We start from the raw sequence: 22,014 nt of genomic DNA on the forward strand, positions 1-22,014 counted from the left end.
GGGCCCCGCCAAGGCGGCGAAGAAGAGCAAGAAGGCGCGGGCGGAGGGCGGCCCGGCGGGGGAAGCGGCGGGGGCGGCGGCCCCGGCCGTGCGGCTCTTCTCCCGCGACGGGGAGGCGGTGGCCGAGGAGGTGCCCAACGCGGCGGCCTGGCAGGACGGCGCCGTGCTGCAGATCGGCGAGGCGCAGTACCGCGTGGAGCGCAACCCGCCGGCCCTCACCGAGCTTCGGCTGCCGCGGTCGCTGCTGGCCGGCTTCCCCGTCTGCCCCAAGGTGAGCGCCGAGTTCGCCGCCCCGCAGCACTGCCTCTTCCGCTGGTACCGCGAGCAGCGGCCCGCCGCCGGCGGCGGGGAGGCGGCGGGCGGGGACGGCCCGACCTGGGTGGAGGCGGCGGGGGACGAGCGGGTCTTCACGCCCTCCAACGCGCTGGTGGGGCTGCGGCTGAAGCTGCAGTGCACGCCCGGGGACGGGGCGCAGCGCTACGGGCCGCCCCGGGAGGTGGAGAGCAGCGGCCCGGTGGAGGCCGGCCCCGGCGCCTGCACCTTCGACTCCCGGCACCTCTACACCAAGAAGGTCTGCGGGCCGGGCTCCATCCGCGCCGTCTCCTACAACATCCTGGCCGATACCTACGCCCAGACGGAGTTCTCCCGCACCGTGCTCTATCCCTACTGCGCCCCGTACGCTCTGGAGCTCGACTACCGGCAGAACCTGCTGAAGAAGGAGCTGGCAGGCTACAACGCCGACATCATCTGCCTGCAAGAAGTGGATAAGTCCGTCTTCGTGGACAGTTTGGTTCCAGCCCTAGATGCTTTTGGACTTGAAGGGCTCTTCAAGATTAAGGAGAAGCAGCATGAAGGCCTAGCCACCTTCTACCGCAGGGACAAGTTCAGCCTCCTTGGTCAGCATGACATAGCTTTCAGCGAAGCCCTGCTGTCTGACCCACTGCACAAGGAGTTGTGTGATAAACTGGCCAAATACCCCTTGGTGCAGGAGAAAGTGCTGCAGAGGTCATCTGTGCTGCAGGTACCAGCTTTTATGTACATTCTTTCTCTTTCCTCTCTCCTCCTCCCCTGTCTCCTGGCAGGTGCAGCCAGACTAGGTTTGGTGAGTGTCAAACCACAGGAGGGGGGAGGCGAGGGATTAGCAGTCTGAAATGTAGACAGAACAGTGGTATGTTCTCTGTTAGGGTAATGGATAGAGCAGAAGAGTGACTTAAGAACAGGAATAAAACATTGAGACTTACCTGGATATATGTAATTACCAAAATTTGTTTTCATTACTCACTCTTGTATGTCAGAATATGTATTTTGTAAAACTTAAACCTTGTAAATCTGTTCTAAACGAGACTAAGTTAATTTAGCTTGCTTTAGTAATTACTGTCACTTTAGAAAGTGACAGTAGGGAGAGAAATAAGGTTGGACAAGTTTTTGAGCTTGTTGATGCCACTGGCTTTGCCGGCAGAGCTATTGTGTAAGTACAGATGTGTGAGATACAGATCTAAGTCAGGAATTTCAGAAATACTCATTGGTAAAAGTTTTCTACTTGTGGACTGAGTACGGCTAACAAGCTTTCCTTGATAACTAAAATCGCCTCTAAATTTAGTTTCAATTTAGCAACTGTGCAATGCTACAGTTTGCTTACTAAAACCAGAGATATAGCTCCAATTGCTGAGCTGGGAGAATAGAAAATAAAAGTAGTTAAGAATGGTACGGTATTAGCAACATTGTGTGAAAAAATACGGAATCGGTTTAAAGAAAAAATATGACCAAACCAGACGCTTAGGGACAAAAGAACATTTGTCAAATACCGGGATGTAGTGATAGTATATTGGGTGATACCCAGACCTTGCATAGACTCAGCTTAGGGGTTGTACTGTTCATTAGTTATAAGCATCAGATTCTTTGAACTGGATTGCCATAAAGGCATACGCTAGCTATTGCATTTTTTAAAACATTTAGCTTCTCTCTTTAAGATTTATTGAAGATTGTTTTTTTTTCTCTTGCAGGTTTCAGTTCTTCAGTCTGCAACTGATCCTTCCAGGAAGATTTGTGTAGCAAATACCCACCTATACTGGCACCCAAAAGGTAACTGTCGTGTGTCTGTATGTAGGATAACTGGGTTTGTAAAGGTTTTTGGCCTTCCTAGGGAGAATAGATTTCCCCCCATTCTTTTGCAGCCATAATCTTTTCTTCTGGAACTAAGGGTTTCCTGCCTTGCTTCTTATCTAGATGAATTAAGCCAGGCTGCTAGGTCTGTTCGTTTGTTTATTTTCCTTAGAGTAAGATTGTTCTAGTCTGCCTGGGAGTCAGTGGAACGCAGCTGAAAGCAGGCAAGTCATGTTACAATTCACTCGTAAAATTCACCCCATAAAACATAGATAGCTTTGCCATGCACTCATGGCTTCCCAATCCTATTGTACTTGAAGGAGCTATATTGGGGTACTGCCAGGAGTGCAACCAGATTGGGCTACAGAAGCTTTTAGAAGAGATTCTCCTCTTTTAAATTAGTTTTCTTTTGGTTCTGTGCCTTTCAGGAACATTATTAGAATGGTTGCCATGAAATGGAAAGCTGCTCTAATACAGGTGTTTAAGGTTCGGAGTTCTTGCATGTGTGAGTTTAAAAGTGTCTGCCTCTCAAACTTACATAGTCACAAATTTCAAAGACTTCTTTATTTATTGAAACTATTCTAGAATGTTGAGCACAGAAAACTTAAAATGAGATTGCTGTTTCAGAGCCATACATGATACATTTTTTAATATTCTTAGGTGGGAACATCCGTCTCATCCAAATCGCTGTAGCCTTGTCTCACATCAAGCACGTAGCATGTGACTTGTATCCCAGCATACCAGTCATATTCTGTGGAGATTTTAATAGTACACCATCATCTGGAACTTACAGTTTTATTAAGAGTGGTGTTATTGCTGAAGATCATGAAGACTGGGTCTCAAACGGTGAAGATGAAAGGTGCAATATGCCTCTAAGCCATCCTTTCAAACTGCTCAGCGCTTGTGGAGAACCTGCTTATACAAACTATGTGGGTGGGTTTCACGGATGTCTGGACTACATTTTCATTGACAAAAATGCTCTAGAGGTTGAACAGGTCATTCCGTTGCCAAGTCATGAAGAAGTGACAACCCATCAGGCCTTGCCAAGCGTTTCACATCCTTCTGATCATATAGCACTAATATGTGACTTGAAGTGGAAATAGATCACCTCTTGCATGGTGCTTTTGGGGGTTTTCAAACAAGAAATTTAGTTTACTGCTAGGGAACTGAGGTTACACCCTGGCTTGGATGCTACTAAGAGGAAAGTCAGAACACTTACTGAAAAGTTGATGTGTTTAATGGTTCTACTAAATATTTTAACACTCTTCAGAATATTTGCATGACAACTTCTCCTCCTGTTTTTCTATCCTAATAGGAAAAATATATTTAAGACAACCCAATTTTCAAAATGCCCTATCATATACCTTTTTATTGGTGTTTTTAAAGGATTAAGAATTATTTTGTTTAAAAAAAAGTATGAATGTAATCTGATTTATAAGACAGCATGCAAACTGAACCCTGCTTAATTCAGAACCAAACACCGAACCTGAAAACAACTGGATTTAGTTGATTCAACTTCACTGTAATTACTGCCATAACAAGACAATTTTTTAAAAATAAGTTGGGAAATTGTTCACTGCCCCAATTTTTTAGCAAATGGCCTGAACAACATACCTTTACCTTCTACCTTCTGAAAAGATGTCTTTAATTATCAGTGAATAGACTATCTGTCAACAATCAGCCATGTTAAATTCAAGATTATAATTGATTTGGAAGCATTTTGCTTGCCCAGTTAATATGGGTAATGAGAGTAACTTTAGTATCCGGGAAAATCAGACTACTTATTTAAGTAGCATCTACTTTGAACATCTGTTCCTTCAGCTGTTCGTAGGCAATTAAAAAAATACTGAGGTTTAGGACAGCCAACTCTGGATGGGAGGGAGCTTTTTACAATATAATCTGTTTTCAGGTAGAGGGAGATACAGAATAGTTAATGTGGTGCATTAGCTATCTGTCCCTAAATCTTTAAAAAGAAACACAAGTGACTTGCAAATCTTTATCACAATTGTTCTGTTTTGTTCCTCTCTTGCTAAGATGACCTGAATTTTTAACAGGGTTTTTACTGGCATTTATTTTTCATTGTAGAAATAGTCTAACCTATTTTGTAGGAGATCATTTGGATGTGGGGAAACGTATTTTATTGGTACATTCATTGAATGTGTTAGAGAGGTTTGAGTCATTTAACAAGCTTCTTTCCCTGCATCATTAGTCCATACGAAACAAACAGCATTTGAAAACCATTTCACTAGATCTCCCTCTTTCACCGAATAAAGCTCCCTTTTCAATTATCTGTCACTACTGCCAATTGATTTTTTTTTTTTTTCTAGTTACCGGTGTCTTTCATGGCCAAACAGGTCAGCCCAGGTTGATAAAAGCTGCGTAGCCTGTACTTGTACAGCTGTTCAGCTCCACTGCCTTCTGGTGGACTGTGGGTTATGGTTGGGATTCACAGAACTGTTTATGTACCACCGAAATTCATGGCCAAACAGGTCAGCCCAGGTTGATAAAAGCTGCGTAGCCTGTACTTGTACAGCTGTTCAGCTCCACTGCCTTCTGGTGGACTGTGGGTTATGGTTGGGATTCACAGAACTGTTTATGTACCACCGAAAACAGGCAGTCACTTTCCAATAGCATATTGCTGAGAGTTTCTGGTCCTGTACGCAGTGAAGGGTGGTGCTTTGCAGAAGCTTGTAAACATCTGCTTTTTATCCTTTTCTATGTTCTCGTCAATAAAATTACTACTGGTTTTTGTTACTGTAGAAGCTGAGCATCTAACAAGTTGATGCTGATAAACAACTGCATTAGTGAAGCCAAGAGGCAGGTTTAGCCTCAGGGGGTCACACAAGGCTAAAAAGATGCAGGCCTATAAATCTCAAACAACGTGACATGAAAAGACAAATCTCATGAACTGTCAGGAAATGTGTTACCAGCTCTGCACAGAAAAACACAGGTAACTGCAAATTGACAAAAGGACTGTTCCACTTAGACACAAGTTCCTAGAAGCCTGTATTACTAAAGATCTCATGTAAATATCCTTCTTGTTTGTTGTGCGGGTGTCTATTTTTGTCAGTTAGGTTGACGGTTGGACAAGATGATCTTTAAGGTCCCTTCCAACCTAGAAGATTCTGTGATTCTGTGATTCAGCCTTGCATAGGAGCTGAAGGAGATGTCTGCAACTCTGCCGGACTACAAAGCTGATAAAAGTATCAGTGATTCATAACTAAACTTCAAGATACAGGAGTGAGGAGAAAATCTTGCAAACAGAATGGAGGCTGTAAACCTCGTATCTGGGCAAGGAATATTCAATAATTTAGTAAATGAGAGAAAGCTTACACCTGGAGATCTGACTTTTGCAAGCATATGGTATCTTAAAGGGCAGAAAAATTAATTGGAAGATCTGTTCAAGAAGAAAAACTAAATATTAACACCTTGGAAAAACACTGAAAACCACCTGGAACAACACTGACACGTTGCAGCTGAGTCAGAGGCCTTCCACAGTTTGCCAGCTCTGAAAAAACTTGAGAGGAAAAAATATCCTAAAAGCCAAATTCCACAGAGTAATGCAGGCTGGTAGGTTGGGAAAGTCACTTAGAATAGTAAGATCGCAACTGCTAACTTGGGAAGTGAAATTATATCACTTAGGCTAGCTGAGCTCCCCTTATAACTTAAAAAACATTGTTTTTCTCCATTTTAAGTACCTATCCATTATAACTGGGTTGCTTTGTCTTATTTTCCACAACAAAAACATTAAAAATCTTTTAACTTCTCCATAGTACTGGAGGATGGAGCTGCTCAGAGAAGAGAGTGGCCTGATGTCCCCCTGCCCTCCCGGACACAGCAGGTCCCTCTCATTCCCTGTGCCCCTGCCTCCGCCCCCCCACAGACCCAGGGGAGCTGCCACCTGCCCCAAGGGAAAAACACGGGCTGGAACTGGGCCAGAGAAACTAGACAGCCCTTGCACATGGCAGATAATCCTTTAATATCTTCAGGAGAAACTTCAGCCCCCTGAGCTAGTGCTGGAGATTCTCCAGTCCCGAGTATCCTCGTTTCATTAGTCAAATGCAGCAGCAACGTGTCAGGAACCCGCTTGATGTTTCTGGACACAGAATGCAGCACTAGGGGCTAGGGTAGGAAAAAAGTCACAATTCAAAAGAATTTTTTTTTAATGCTACTTTCCCAGATCAGCCATTAACGAAAAAGGGAAAAAGGACCATCTTTGTTTTCTAATCGACTTGCCCATCTCAGATGCAGTAAACTCAAGGAGAGGCAGCGCTGTGCCAGCCCCTGCTCTGCCAAGCTGCTGTCTCCCAGGGAGGAGTCTCTTCTTTTCCACTGGCTCCTGCTGTGGACAAACCTCATTCACAAGAGTATCACGAGACCCGAGAGCACTGAAAGACCAGCCTTCTAGGGGTAACAGATCTTTGGCTAGGTTTTGGGTTGTTCTGGTTCTTGTGAAATGTAGTTTATCTGCATACTTGGTATGTACAAAACCCAAAGTTCTGCCTGATCCTTCAGACTGGTCTGGCAACTTGGAACTCGGATTCCCTCCCCTCCTCCATTCCAAACAAAGGGGTCCCAGCCACCTGTGACAGTACGTGAGGTCTCACACATCAGTATTTCTTCTGTCACTGCTAGTTTTGAAGTGACTAATTCAAACCTTCAGTAAAATGCACTTACGTGTCATAAAGCAAACAATAATGCAAAGTATGATTGAGAGAAGAGGGAAGAAAAGGAAGGAGGAAAACGATACAAGAAAAGAAAGGGAAAAATAGCCAGCATGTGGAGGAGTCACAGCTTTTAGCACTTGAAATTGCCAGTGTAGTTGCCTCATTTCTCACATTCCTAGCATCAAAAAGGTCATTCCAAGATTTTCAACTCCAACCCAGTAAGAGGAAGAGCCCACAATACTTCAGATTTTTACAAAAAGTGGCATCAGATTCTTTAATAGAACCTGATAATTTTCATTTTTTTTTCTGAAGAATGCACACCACGGGCAGTAGCCAAGCTTTATTCACCGGTCCAACAGCAGCGTATCAATGTCATTTCTTACCCAGGTCCCCTGCCAATGCTGCTCTTGACAAGGGGAAGAAAGATGTACTGGGAAAAGTAATGTGCAAAGTTTCATCATCCTGCTCTCAAATTGCCTTTGCCAAACCTTAATCTAGAGATCACTCAGATGAGCAAGGGACTGAATTCTCATTACTGGCAAAACCCTAAACCACCTTTTACACAAGCCAGGCCACTGTTGTAAGTGCCCTCGTGGCGTCCTATTGCCTCCAGTACATTGTTTCACTGGTCCATGTTGATAACAACGAGCACAAACCAAGCAAGCAGAAATTCCTGATGCGTTTAGAACTGATTTTTGTTCTGCCTGCAAGCACTACAACCAAAGTCCACAGATTATCTATGCAACAGTTGCAGAACAAGTTCTAGATTATATTGTTCACAAAGCCATTAAAAAAATACTTCCAAGAAACAAAAACCAAAACCAACAAAAAAACCCTCCCAAACCAACAAATATCCATTACTATTTATGTTACAGGACTGAGCCATCAGGTCAGTTACATACGAGAAAAACAAACCAAGCCGTTCGCACCAGTCTGTAAGTATATTTGAGTATTCACACAACACTATTCTAATATGGGGATAAAAAATGGAAAGCCAGTCATGCATGTACTGAAAATACAAGGAATAAATTATGTCAGCATGGCCAAATAAAAGAAAAAACACTGGTTCTTCAGTGTTGTGCTCTCTATAGTTACGCTGGGCATCTGAGACACTGCAATAAACACTCCTGTGCACTGACTCCCTGCCGTGGCAGAACTTACCCATTGTCTGAGTACAGGAGTTTGTGCTACACAATGACAAATTTCAGCTACTGGAACTCAGGATTTCCCGTCATTACAGTAGAACAAGGAACAAATTTTTAGCAGTCTTTTGCCCAGGTTTTGAACTTCTGGGACAACAGCTCAGTTCACACATTTGACTTCTGACAGGGAAATGACAGAGTTAGTATATCTGAACTCTTAACAGGCATGACAAAATTGGATCCTCATGGGAATTTCATCTGCTTCTGGAGAGCAGGGTTGTATTACACATTGTTCCTGATATACAACATATATAGGTCACTGTTGCAATTGCTTTAGCCAGAAAATAACTATTTTAATGAATGCAAAAAAGCTAAAAAGTATTTTTACAAATTTACAGTATCTTAAATGTCAGTTGCTGCCTTTATAGTAGGAGTCATACTGTGTTCAGGTACAAAGACTAGCATATAAATTATGTTTTGGTCAGTTTAAGAAAGTGTCACTCCCACAGCTAATGAATTTACTGACAGAGCCATATTAATGGAATATGATACAGATTTCAATACTGCATGTGATCCTAGTACTAGAAGAGATAAGGCAGCATAATAAAAAAACCTCATCAGGACTATTTGTTCTTGTACTAACAGACAAGCATTAGCTACAAAAGTAGCACTAACTCCAAAGGAAAAAGAAAGCCAAGATTTCAGCTCACAGCAACGGCCAGTAAGAATATGCACAACAAACTACATTGTGTTTGTCATCTGAAGACAAAGCAGCTTTCTAAGCACACGCTGCTCAGAATTGAGAACACGGCACTTAGAGTATACCCTGAAAATGCTTAGAGAATTGAGAACAGCTGATGAGAATATAACCTGAGAGAAGGTTTATTTACTCTGTCAAATGTCATTATTCCACAGCCCTTCAAGTGTTTTGTCCCTTCCACGGCTTAATATTACTATGAATAAGATGCATACCAGAGACCTTGCTTCCAAGATTATAACCTTAGAGAGTATTAAGAGGCAAATATCATTTTAGAAACAGAAGTCAAGTGTGATATTATCTATTTACAGGGAAATTGAAGTACTTAAGCTTCAGTTCCTCTCTATGCTCCAATTAACAGTACAGCGACTACTCAATTACACCCAAGAATTTTTATTGACTTTATCTTACTACACGTTATTGTAAGCTGTAGCCTTAACCCCTCACGCAGATCCCATCACTCTTACATGAGGCTCAAGATCTTTACTACATCCTTTGATTTTGTGAAATTACTGATTTTACAGCAGAATTACAACGTACTGGTACACAAAGCTGAGCTGGCTGGCTTTGTGTACCAGTGACAGAGCTGGTGACTCTGAAATACAAGCTTCTATACATGTGCTGTAACTCAAAGGCGTAGAGGCTAAATAGACCTCACCTAAAGCCAAGTATTTAATTACTTAAAAGCACTGAAAGAATTAAGACAACAAAATCTTCATCTCTGTTTACCAAGCAGCATGTTCCCTTCAAGATAATAAGCCAAATTTGTTTCTAAATATCTGCTTGTTTAAGTCTACCTCTAAGTTCTTCCTTGGAAGAAGAGATGACATTTGTCACAAATATTGTTTCATTTTAACCTATTGGGACTACCAATACAACTGGTACTACTGACAGGCCACCTCCTCTGAACAAGGTGTTCCTTTTAAAGTTTACTTCAAAGAACTGTTTTGCTAGAAATATGCATATTAACAGCTACTGATCCAATGCATGGAGATACCAGCTTTGGTTAATACATAATCAGCAATTCATTAAGGGTGGAAGCAAAACACTACTCACCTTACACCGTCTCCTGGGTTTCTGCTGCATATTGAAAGCAGTGAGTGACCGTATTCAAAAGCTCTGGGATGTTCTCTGGTTAGTTGTGTTCACAGTAACAGCAATTCTGAGAGACCTGACCCCCAGTTTCAGCAGAAGCTACTCTTAGTCTAAACTGTCTTGGGTTTACCAGCCCTTGGCACTGGGATTTTCTTCTAGCAAGGATAACAAGACCTGGACTTAAGATAAAAGAAGAGCTTAGCCTGAAACTGCAATGAAATCATACCTTGGATTCCTAAAGACATATAGAGTATTTCAGTTGGAAGACTAAGCCACATTTGCATCCATACAGCAGACAGGCAACAGAAAAATAGATTTTAACATACACATTAGTAGCAGCCTCAAAAAAACATGTTAATTTAAGTCTTTTGAACTACAGAGGTATAAGAGGGCAGAAATATGAAAGCAGACAGTAGCAGTTGCACAGAGCTGGATTTCTGGGGGCGACTATCACCATAAATCTAATATTGACTAAGCCCCTGTAATGTTCCAGTCAGCTTCTCAGCCAGCCACCAACAACGTTTGTGATTTCTCCTGATGGAACCCATGTTGTTTTTTAACCGTAGATACAACTAGGAAACAGACATGCATGCTTTTCAGGCAGTTTGTATTTGTTTTATTACAATTTTTGTAACTGTTAGTATTTTCATATCTGGACATCTTAGAAGGAATTTTAGATTTACAACTTCAAAAGACGCTTACAGCATTATTTAAGTCTTGGTGACAGCTACTCTACTGCACTGTATACAGCTTTGTTGCCCACCTTCATGGCCCGCTCTACATAACTCCAAACAAGGGAAAACCTGAGACTGATGTTCACATTCAAGCTGCAGGAAAGCTCAGTACATGGAAAAAGAGTACGTGATAACTTGCAGTTCAACTATTTCCAGAATCAAGAAGAGCATACACAGAACTATACATTTTATAATTTTATTAGGAATAATTCCAAGTGGGTTATGAAGAAACTAATCCATTGAGTTTGATGAATTTTCCAAAATTTCTTTATGAAGATATGTTCACCAACAAACAGTAAAACTTCAGCAGAACTATTATACACTGGGCAAAAATAGTCAGGCTGATACCAAAAAGCAACATGCAACATAAAAAAAAAAAAAAAAGATACAATATAAAGGAAGACAATCTGCTGAATATTAAAAACAACCTCAACATGAGCTCTTCGCAACCAGCACAGAACTATTCTACCCATCAAATCCAATTCACACAAAGGCAACTTGGGCTGACAGAACCCAAGGATTAATAAAATGTTCCTCAGTGCAGTAGATTTGTATAGTGTTTTAGATTTCCTTGGCTGGAACAAGCATTATTAGGAATTCTTTTTGGCAAGGGAGAGAAATAAATATATACGGAATGCTACATTTTTAAATCAGCAGACTGTCTGAGGAATGAAACAGGGCATCGGTAAACTAAAAGAAGCAGGGAGGAAAAAAAATTTAAAACATTAATTTATCGGGGCTCAAAGAATATTCAAAACAGATCTTAAAGATGTCACAATAACTATATTCAGGCATTTAGGCTAACAAGGGAAAATAAAATCAGAAGATACACTTTTTCCAAGTTAAGGAGATTTTTACCCAAGCATATTGCTACCTTCGCAACATGTAGCTTGGTAAACAATAATTGGCAACAAAATAAGTTGAAACGCTGTAATATCCTGCCCAAATATCAGTTCCAGATACTGTAATAACCAAGATGCAAACTAATTTTGTTGTAACAAGCCTAGACCACTTATATCAAACATGTCCCTGGTGAAAGAGTCATCCAGTTTGAGTTAGCGTTTTGAGAGTTCATTTGACAGCCAGTCAAGTCCCTCGTACAGACCAGTTCCTTGTGTAGCACAGGTAGCCTGGACATACCACTGTTAATGCAGAACACAAACACAAATTAAATTTAAATATTGACGAAATGCAAATTATCACAGTACATGACACTCAGATACACACTCAGTGTCCTATAAATGCTGTTTTGTGCCATAAGTAGAGTCAATATTGAACAGATAGTATTTTTATAGGTTTTGAAGAGTATATATAAAGTAGATGGGGTCTAGGCATTATCCAAAATCTCAGTGTTGGCTGACCAAAGCTAGAACACCATTTACTGCATCAAAAGGCAAATACAGAACTTGCATTTGGTTTATATGCTGAAAACTAGCTTCTTGGTTTTGAAAGACTGCTCTTCAGAACATGGACATGGATGTCTAAAACATCTTCTATGGATACAACTTGTGCAGGTGGAACCTAACAATTCAGAAGCTACTGAATTTCCTCCCACCCTTGCAGTGATGGGAATTGCAGAATGGGTTTTCTCCCTCAAAATAACAGGTATTGGGAAAACAGGAAAGCCCACCACACGCTTTGTCAAACGTGTTTGACAGCTGTATTTCAGTGACACCCTGGAATATTCATGTTTTTCCAGGAGAACGCGAGGGATGAAGCACTGCAACAACTGTACACACTGGATTATACTTCTAAATCACTTATTTTGAACACGAACCTTAAGCTATGAACTACGGAGTTTAGTAGCAGGTATGTGCCTCTCTCTACGTAAAGAGGTGAAAACTTCCCTTTCCTTCAAAGGGCAATTACATTTATAATAAATGAAGACAAGAGTTCAGCAACCAGGAAGTTCAGCACTTACAGTTCTGTTACGCAGAGACTGAAGACCTAGTTTATCTGTCATTTCACTGATTGCCATGGCATTTGGCAGATCTTGTTTGTTTGCAAACAGAAGCAGCACTGCATCTCGCAGCTCATCCTCTTGAAGCTAAGAGAAAAAAGTCACGTTATTAAATTAGCTCAGTTAAGTACTTCAATTACTTCAACCGACACTTTCAGTAGGGGGCTTAAATTTACCAGCACCTTGCTGCTGAAATTCTTAGCACCAATTTGTTTTTCCAAAATTCTTTATTCAGCTGCCATGTTTCTATTAAGGTTTTATGAAGTAAATAAAAGTTCTGACACAGTAGTAGTTTTTGAGCTAAAGTTCTCTATAGTTATAGTTACAATTCAGTGCACAACGTCACCCAGAATTACCAGTTAAATACAATATGCACTGTACAAACTCCCCCAAATTTTAAAATCCTAAATCTCCTAGGGAGGCTGACACCCATCCAAAAATATGACAAAAATATAACAATTTTATTTCAGAAGGTATTGATATTTACCATTTTCTGCAGCTCTTCTGCTGCTTCCTGGATTCTCTCTCTGTCATTGCTGTCTACCACAAAAATGAGGCCCTGTAAGAAATTAAGCAGTTTTGAAAAACCAATGTAAACATACAGTACTATTTTAAAAAAACAAAAAGACTCTTATTGAATATCTTGATGGTCCCCTCTTAGGTAAGCAAATTTGACAGAAATTTCTGTTTAAGCAATGCAAGAAGTCTGCCTGAACAAGTATATAAGTTTCAACTGCAAAATAAATCTAGGCCTTCTAAATCAAATGTCAATTTTTCCATTAGTGTGGGATTCATTATTTTTAAACAAAAGACAGACACCAGCAAAACTTCAAAAGCTAACTCTCCTCCCTCCCTTTTCCCTCATTGTATCAAATTAAATGCAGCAAGAGAATCACAAGTGTGTCACCATCTCATGTTTCACTGAAAAAAACCCCAATGCACTCTTGAAGTAAGGCCTGAATTTGTTTTAAGAAAGGTTGTACCAAACAGTCTTTCTAATGGCGTCTGTTATTCAAGTGTCCTCCTTACAAACACACTATCTACTCTTAGAATTTCAGTCTGAAAACCTTACGTTTTATCATTCTCTTTAAGAAAACAGAAGCATCTTTTAAAAATATTTAGTAACAGGGCTGAATAAGGAACTGAAATTTAGTATTACTCTATGCACAACAGTGCTTTGGTAGCTCCTTTTTGTCAATCCAGACTTCTCCATTTTTCTGCCCCAATCACATTCGTTGTGCTACACAAAAGTTTCTTGGAAATAATTCTATGTTCAACACAGAAAAAAAACCAACACACTCCCAAAGTTTCCTGATACTAAGAAGCAACTTAGCCTACTACTTGTGAACTAAAGGAAAGAATCACATTCATGTCACAAAAACGACAGCAGTCACATCAATATGAAGCATTTTCTAATCAATCAGTAACAAGATCTTTTACCATGTTTTTAGATACTCAGTGTACTAAATACACAGACACAGAACAGTAAAAGCTGTATATTTTGAATATGTAAAGCTAACACCAGTTCAAACAGATCAGAACATGGATATAGAAAAGTTGAAATGTTCCCCACAAACAAGCCAGCTGCTCTGGCACACTACAGAACACTGGTAGATCCTGAAGGACTTTATCCTTGCCAGGCTACAGTCATGATTAGCCTTGAAGCCTTCAGGGTAACAAACCAGCTTCAACTGGCACTGGTTCTGGTATCCCTCAGAACTTGCAGGAAGTTGTAAGGAGCCTCTCTGAAAGCAAGGGACAGAAGACAACTTTCCACATATAAAGAGACTTTACAAAACAGATCTTTAATGATTGCTGTCTCAGAACTCTTACCTGTGTGTTTTGGAAATAATGCCTCCAAAGAGGTCTAATTTTATCTTGGCCACCAACATCCCAAACTGTGAAACAAATGTTTTTATATTCTACCGTTTCCACATTAAAACCTAGAAGAGAGTCAAATAGTTAGAAATAGTTAATTCCAGGGTCAAAATGTAATTCTAATCATGTTAAAGACCGTTACTTCCTAAGCTATATTTCTCCCAATTATATATAAAATGGCTTATCAGAATTGAATTGCTAGATCAAGATGAAAACCGACTCAATGGGGACACCCCACTCCCTACCCCCAAATTAATCAATAAAATCCAAGGATGCCACCATTGGTTCAGCAAGCCTTTCAGCCACAAACTGCTAGAGGTTCATGGTGTTTTGAGGAAATACTGCTACTGCATTGGTTCCTGTACTCCTGAGCATCTGCTGCTGGCCACCATCAGACACAGGATTGTGGTCTAGATGTATCTTTGGTGTGACACAGCTATGTTATGGCAGTACCAGAAAGTATAAGAATCAAGACAAACATGAGCTAACAGCAAATCCCTATATTTGTCAGAAGCCCATCTCTACAAGACAAATTTAGAGTAAGAAGAATGAAGACACAAGACTTGGTTATCTTACCAATAGTGGGAATTGTGGTGACAATTTCTCCTAGTTTCAGTTTATAAAGAATAGTTGTTTTACCAGCAGCATCCAAACCAACTAGAACAAACAAAAAAATATTTATTTAGTTTACAATATGAACTCCAACCTGCTAATTTAAAAACACACCATTTTACATGCATAGTATTAGGTTTTTTTCCTAAGACGAAACAACTTTTTAAACACTCTGAAGTCACTGTTGATATACTGCTGTATTTTTCTCCCCATCTCCTCCACCCAGCATTGCTAGAGAGAACAAGCAATGAAGAAACAAGGTCAATAACACATTCTCACCCACAGCCTACAGGCTCATGAAGTTGCTAGTCATCTTGCTTAGTATTTGTGTTAAGTTTTATCATTCACTTCAAAAGTTTCTTCTACGGAAGTCAGGATGGTTTCAAATGCCAATCTACAAGCAGCACACAGTTTCTAACTGATCACATTTGCTACTTTGCACTCAGGCTGGGGAAGGTCTCACCTACTCAAGCTTCAGCTAAAGCCAGTTTCACATGCACCTGAATCAACAGGAGTTGACACTATCAATGGAAGGCTCTTCAGTTTCCCTCATTCCTGCCCCTTGTCCCTTTGCTAACACCTTTCTTTTGCATTGACAAACACAGATGTATTAGGAAACTCCTGTCATTGCTCTGCATACACCCCAAGGGCTGTAACTCTTCTTCAGGACATCACTTCTATTTGTTGAGATCCACTAGGATGCTTTAATTAGGAGTTTCCAATTTTGATATAGAAGGCCCTCTGCACTGAAATTTGCTCTTCTGATTCTACAACAAAACTTAAGCTTATATTGGAAAAACAACAAGCTATGTTGTGAATATGTGATCCTTAAACAACAGAAGACTGGAGCCTTAAAGACATTTTGAGAAGTGTCACCAACACTGCAAGTGTACACTGTAGTTTTCTAAAACTGTTTGTGCAACTGGTTATTGTTAGGTATTTCAGAACACATGGGAGCAATTCAAAATACAACTCTCTACACTAGAATCCAATGCCTAGCACATAAGCACCCAAATAAACAGTATGTACTAAACACTTAGCACAACAACAGTTTGAATAAAATGCCTGTTCATGACACTTAAAATAATTGATGAAATTTTGCCTACACAAAAATACCCCTGCAAGAATTTGCACAAGAAACCAATTGTTATCCTTGTTTGATAACATTTTGATAACATGTTTTGAGTTAATTTCCTACTGTGATATATTAAGCTTTAAGTGGAATTTGAGATTACCTACTTACTCAAAATGAAACCAAACTCTTAAAAAGTCGTCTCCTTCTCAAGACAGAAACTGCTGTTACAGCAGACTAATTTAAAAAAACCTATCTGTAATTGTCCTATATTCTGATACTGTGAACAGGACTATACTTTGCTACTGTCTAACTGTTGGTCTCTCTTAGAACCACATACGAGCATGAACAAAATATAAAAAGACCTGGTGCATCAGAAGTTTCATAAGAGCTTGCAAGTCTTGAAACTTGTAAATGTTAGCTGTACACCAATAAAGTGTCAGGGAGCCTCAGAAAAACCCATTAAGCGAACTCTGAAACCCTCAAGTACTCCATCTATGCTGAAAACCAATGATTTTAATAGCACAATGCTTGAAGCCAAACACTATTCTCACACAGCTCAGCTTCAAGTGAGCATTTGTAAGATGCCTAGATCTCTACAGGAAAACATAACGTACCTACATGACATTCATCCACCCCCTCAAAAAAACCCCCAAATAGTTATCAGTAGAACAAACACAGACAAGATTTGTTAAAATTAGCAACAAAAGAAAGATGGCTTATCTACACAAATGGTTTTAGTGTGTTTAGGGGTTATACTAAAGATATGATAACGACAAAAGAAAAAAGCTAACCTCATTTCAAAAGAACATACACAGGGTATTGAGAACCATTTGAAGATATGACTCAGAGTTAAGAAATCAGAACTAGTCAAGAATTTTAAACTAATTCCTAAATTTGAGAAATCACTGCCCCAGTAATTCATTCTGCTCTTGTGCCAGGTCCCACCACCACCTCAATGGTGTTGGCAGGTTACTTTAGCTATGTAAGCACAAAGCCCAGAGAATTAAATCTACTCTTATCCACAATTCTAATTAAGCTGTTGGACTTTGCACTGAGGCAGGCTGAGTTATGGGTACGTGTTTTCTTCTGACTCCACACTTGAGACAACAGCTTTTAATGGAGGGAAGGCAACTTCTGCAAATCACCGTGACCCTATTTGCAAAAACGGTCTCTTTTAGTCAAATTGCAAGTGTTATGAAGTCTAAACAAGCAATAGTCATCAAAAGCACAGGCTCCATTCATACTTCTTGCTCCAATTTGCCATTCAGCACCCTTTTCAGAACAAGAAATTTCAGAGCACCAAACCACATTTAATCTTTTGAGCCGCTAGGAAGTATAACTACTGCTTTTAGTGGTCCAAGAACACACACATATTTATATTTGCACCAGTACACTAAATGTAAATCTATGAGCCATTTCCATGTCAAAGTTTAAGTTGATTTAACTATCAAGATTGAAAGCCAAGTCTAAAATCCCCAAATAATGTCAAGTAAATTGCCGATTCTACATTTTCACTCTAATTCCACTGCCTGACTGACCACCAATAAGACCAAGGTATAAGAATCTTGAGGTAGGGTATAACAGTCAGCAGTTGTACCACAAAGCATTAAGATTACAATAGAGTACAAATGGGAAGCACAGACTTGTACTTGCAACCATTTATCTTTAAAGCAAGTCAAACATCCTCTTCCTCTGGCTGGAGAAAAAATATCTCCAATGCTTTCCAGTTGCTGTTAAAACCACTGTGGTTCTAAGTCCTTTACTCTTCTTAAAAGAATTTTATTCACAGTCTGTCAGTGTTTCTACATCTCAAGCTCATAGTTGGCTTTTCCCTGGGAACACCACCCCTGTGACCACATCACATTCCTCATTTACAAACTTCCTACTTCGATCACTGTGGCCAAATATCAAGCTGCCTCAGTCATCATAGCACAGAACTTCATGTAGACCCTAGATGCAGAAACATTGGGAATTGACTTTTTAAGTGGAATTCACATCAATTCCAGTAGATTTTCGTTGTCATATTGAGATTTCCAAAGTTTACTGCAGAATACAGTGTGTTGCTCCTTTCAACATGAATGTTTCCCATAATCAGAGAAAGAAAAAAAAAAAAGAAAAAAGGTTCTACTGTGTTTATCTGACTCATGACATTCACGTTATAAACAAAAGCCAGCTTAAAAAAATAAAATTAATTCATTCCAATTTACTACAAGTGTGTATGCCTTAACCTTTCTTCTTACTTTTATACCAATTCTCTCAAAACTTGTCTTCTTTATCCTTTACATGCTATTCCTCTTTCAGGTTTAGTTTCAATTGGTTAAGTCTTTAGGGGACATGGAGGGGTCATTCTCAATACAGCTTCTCAAGAAAACACACAACAAAAACCTAACAGCATGCAAACCAACCGTAGTTAAAAAAAAAAAACAACACAACAAAAACCAAATAAAACACAGGTAAATTTTTTAATGCTGTATGGTGACATAATTCCCAAAGAATCTGACACTTTTTTCTCCCTAATGTGTGTAATAATTACCTTTGTATTCGAGGCTCCTGAGCAGCTATTATCTCAGTTAACACTTGCACAACTACACTAAGACATGGAATACTAAATTATGATACTGAAAGGTGCACAACAGATAACTAACTTTTCTAAGTACAAAAAACTATGAGTGAAGAGTTTTACAGACAGGTACATGGATGGTTAGGACTCAGTTTTTCTGCTTTGATGCCCCAGTTGCCGAGTCTAACTTTAAGTCATTCAATCCTATCCTACAGTTACTTCTTTTCTTTTCTCTTGTTTTACTTCAATCTATAAGGAAGATGTAGGAATTACTTTACATTCCTTTCCCCTAAATCATGTTAATTTTTCAGAAAAAATACTAAATTATACAACTACGGTTTTTTAAAACCCGAATTTCAGTAACAGCATACCATTAAATGTCCACCTTTTACCATAAATATGGTTTGAGAACATAGAAGATAGTGTGCCATGTTTGTGGTTGGTAATGGTATCTGATGAGAAATATTTAAATTCTGCAGAACTCAACAGCACAAAGTCTGTCATAAGAGCAAAATTAATTCTACTTTGTCCTGAATTCTGCAGAAATGGAAGGAAGCTGTGAGAAGGAAGTCTGAATGAAAAATTAATATTCTGCTCATTATCAACTTACCCATGCAATACTTTCCCCTAAATGTTTCTCCATAAATACCTTACTCCATAAAGTTACTCCACTGGAATTCTGCTTAAATGCCTAGCCTTGTCCAGCTCATTTTCAAATCATAAGTTGAAATTTATCACTTTGAGGAAAAGTCTAATTTAGTTTCAGTATTCATTCCGACATCTTTCCTCAAAATGCTGATAGAGTATATAGAATGCTATGAAGAGCTTCTTTTCCACATTACAGGTATAAAAAAATTATGCGATCTCCAATATAACTTATTCTGCTTCTAAACATCCAGTTTAGGTCCTATGATACGCTCTTATCACAACACAGCAAAAGTTTTACCCTGTCATACTACAAAACAAATACGGTGCAGTCTCGAGCTCTGATACAGTCCTGTATTTTAACATAATCCATGCCTTAAAATAAAAATCATTAAAAAAAAAAAAGGCAGTTGAACAAACTGCTGGGAAGTGCAGCTCCCTAACTCATATCTAACTTGAATTTGAACTAATTACCTACCAATGAAGAAACTAAAACCTTGCAAGCTGTTTTGATCTGTATGACATTACTTTCCTGTTTTCATTATTTTGCAGAATGCAACAGAAATACAAATACCACAGACGCTATCTCATCCTATAGTCAAGCTCATTTGAAGGTTTTACTTCATTCATTTAAAGTCATATGAATAGCCTGGCTGCTAGGGACAGTCAAATAACTTCCTTGAAACCAGCAGATGTACTAGGTTGTCTTGAAGACAAAAATTAAGCAGGTTATTTTGAAACGGATGAGAGTCTCTAATTTCAAGCAGCAAAGATAGAATAAAAATTACTGTGCATGTAATAAAAGAACTCTGTCATCACAAAAATGTATGGAGAACATGTAAAATTATAATTAAAAAAAGCTGCATTTTGTGTCTGCTGTGCATCCCCAGGCGGTGTTAAGGATCAGCGGCGTTTCAGAGAAGAAGTTTCAAGAAATTTCACAGTTAGGACCCAGTCCCATTGCTGGCTACATTGAAACGAGCCCTTCATATAATTTCTTAGGACAAGCTACTTCAGTCAATAGCCATGAATCAAGTTCCATTCTCTTTAGTAACAGCATTTGCGAAAAATTGGGGGGTCAGGATTTGTTTGTGCATAAAGTTAGCAGGGGCGGGCAGGTGGGTGGCAGGAGGCAGGGAAGAGCTGGAGCCGAGGAGGAAATAGCGAAGGCGGCATGCGCTGGCTTTGACCTTTTGAACCACAAGCTTAAAGTAAGAATCTCCAAGAGCTGCTGGCTTCAACTCTTACACAGTCCGTTTCAAGAGAAGCACAATCCAATTCCAAATAAATAATTACCGGTTGACAGTAAAACTAAATAAGCACTGGAAGAGCAACCTACTGGGTTTTATGGTTTCGCACACAAGGTACGGGAGAATTAAGCGCACAGACGCTATGTCCTTCCACAAGATCTCCCCATCAGAGACACGGGCCCCACAGCGACCGAAAATCGGCCATTATACGGCAATTTCTTAAGCTCCCCGTGCAGAACACACCAGGCTTTGTCACATCCTGTTCCAGACGCCCCCCTCCCTGCCCGGCCACGCCGCGGGGCCCGCTGGCCTGCGGGCGAGGGGACCCCCCCTGCGGCCCGAGGCGCTCTGCCCCGCCGGCGGGCACGGCCTCACCTGCCGCCGTTCCATCTTTGTTCTACGTTCCGCTCCGGCCCCGCGCAAGCGGAAGCGCAGGTGGGAGGAGAAGGGGCCGCGGCCCCGCTGCAAACCCCAGAGAACGCGGGGCTCCCCCCCCACCCCAGCCCCACACTCCTCGCCCAGCGCAGCCGCCACCCCCGACAGCGGGGCCCGAGGGGGTACGAGCGGGGAGAAAGGGAGAACGCGGCAGAGAAGGAAGGGCAGACATGTCCCCGTCCCCACCCCCTTCCCCCGCCGCTCCTCCACAACGACCCCGCCAGACCCAAAGAAAGGGGACGGAAAGGCGCCCCGTTCCCTACACCCCGGGGCCGGGCCGAGCCCCCCGCCTCGAGTCGGCAGCCCCCTCCCGCCGGCCTCCCCTCCCCCACCGCGCCGCGTCCGTGAGGGAGCGGGCGGGCCTGGCGGCGGCCGCGGCCGCTCAAGGCGGCGGCGAGGCTCCAGGGGAGCCGCGGTCTCCCCTTACCCATGAGGATGCGCATCTGCTTCTTGCCGAAGAGGCGCGAGAAGAGCGAGGAGATGGTGAGGCCCATGGCGGCTCCGGCGCGGGGCTGGGCGGCGGCGGAGGGAGGGGGCAAGCGGAACGGCTCCTGTCTACGCTGAGGGATCCCTCCGCGAGCGAGGAGGCAGCTGCTGAGATGCGGGGGCTCGCCCGGCGGGGCTGACTTATAAGCAGGCGGCGGCAGCGGCGGCTGCTCGGTGACCGGGAACCTCGCTCGCTCGTTCTCTGCCACGTCACGCTCGCCACGGCCGCCCCGGCTCCAACGCGGACAGAATCACGTCACGCCTCGCCACATCCCCCGGCCGCGGAACCACCCCCCGCCGCCGCCGCACGGCCCCAACGGCGGCGCGGACTACGACTCCCGGCAAGCACCGCGCCCGCCGCGCGTCTGGCACCTGCAACGGCCGCCGCTAGAGCATGGCGGGAGATGTAGTCAAGCGCTCCTCCCCGCCTCGCCGCCCCGGGCGAGGCGGAGCGTTGCATGCCGGGAGGTGTAGTCCGCCGGGCGCCCCGCCGCGCCTCAGGCCGAGGCCCAGCGGCCGGCCCCGCAGCACCGAGCCGGGGAGCCGGGAAGCCGCTCCCCCGGGGCTCCCCCCCAAGCCCCAGTAATTAACCTCACGGCGGGGCACGCTCCCGCT

At 41.9% G+C, this 22,014-nt stretch overlaps 2 protein-coding genes across 2 annotated transcripts in view; one reads left to right on the top strand and one right to left on the bottom strand.

Moving 5' to 3' along the window:
* Positions 1–4,862, top strand: part of PDE12 (phosphodiesterase 12) — a 7,008-nt gene extending 2,146 nt beyond the window's left edge. The window contains exons 4-7 of the mRNA XM_014943168.1: positions 1–1,021; positions 2,004–2,082; positions 2,764–4,457; positions 4,593–4,862. Coding sequence (XP_014798654.1) covers positions 1–1,021; positions 2,004–2,082; positions 2,764–3,206 — 1,543 coding nt within the window. The 3' untranslated portion in view covers positions 3,207–4,457; positions 4,593–4,862. The remainder of the gene's footprint in view (positions 1,022–2,003; positions 2,083–2,763; positions 4,458–4,592) is intronic.
* A 5,495-nt stretch (positions 4,863–10,357) lies between these two features.
* ARF4 (ADP ribosylation factor 4) lies at positions 10,358–21,673 on the bottom strand. Its single transcript, XM_014943242.1, has 6 exons — positions 21,341–21,673; positions 14,913–14,993; positions 14,292–14,401; positions 12,946–13,017; positions 12,420–12,545; positions 10,358–11,640 (listed from the first exon to the last, which is right to left on the bottom strand). Exons 1-6 carry the CDS (start codon positions 21,405–21,407, stop codon positions 11,554–11,556), a joined length of 543 nt encoding a protein of 180 aa, XP_014798728.1. The 5' UTR covers positions 21,408–21,673; the 3' UTR covers positions 10,358–11,553.
* Positions 21,674–22,014: the final 341 nt, after the last annotated feature.

The sequence above is a fragment of the Calidris pugnax genome, unplaced genomic scaffold (assembly GCF_001431845.1).
Source record: "Calidris pugnax isolate Ruff unplaced genomic scaffold, ASM143184v1 scaffold128, whole genome shotgun sequence".
NCBI classification, from domain to species: domain Eukaryota; kingdom Metazoa; phylum Chordata; class Aves; order Charadriiformes; family Scolopacidae; genus Calidris; species Calidris pugnax.

Coding starts and splice junctions, on each gene's coding strand:
- ARF4 (XM_014943242.1), bottom strand. CDS start 21,407: ATGGGCCTCACCATCTCCTCGCTCTTCTCGCGCCTCTTCGGCAAGAAG. Junction 14,994..21,340: donor GCAGATGCGCATCCTCATGG/GTAAGGGGAGAC, acceptor TGTTTGTTCTAG/TTGGTTTGGATGCTGCTGGT. Junction 12,546..12,945: donor CAGAAGAGCTGCAGAAAATG/GTAAATATCAAT, acceptor TTTTTCTCTTAG/CTTCAAGAGGATGAGCTGCG.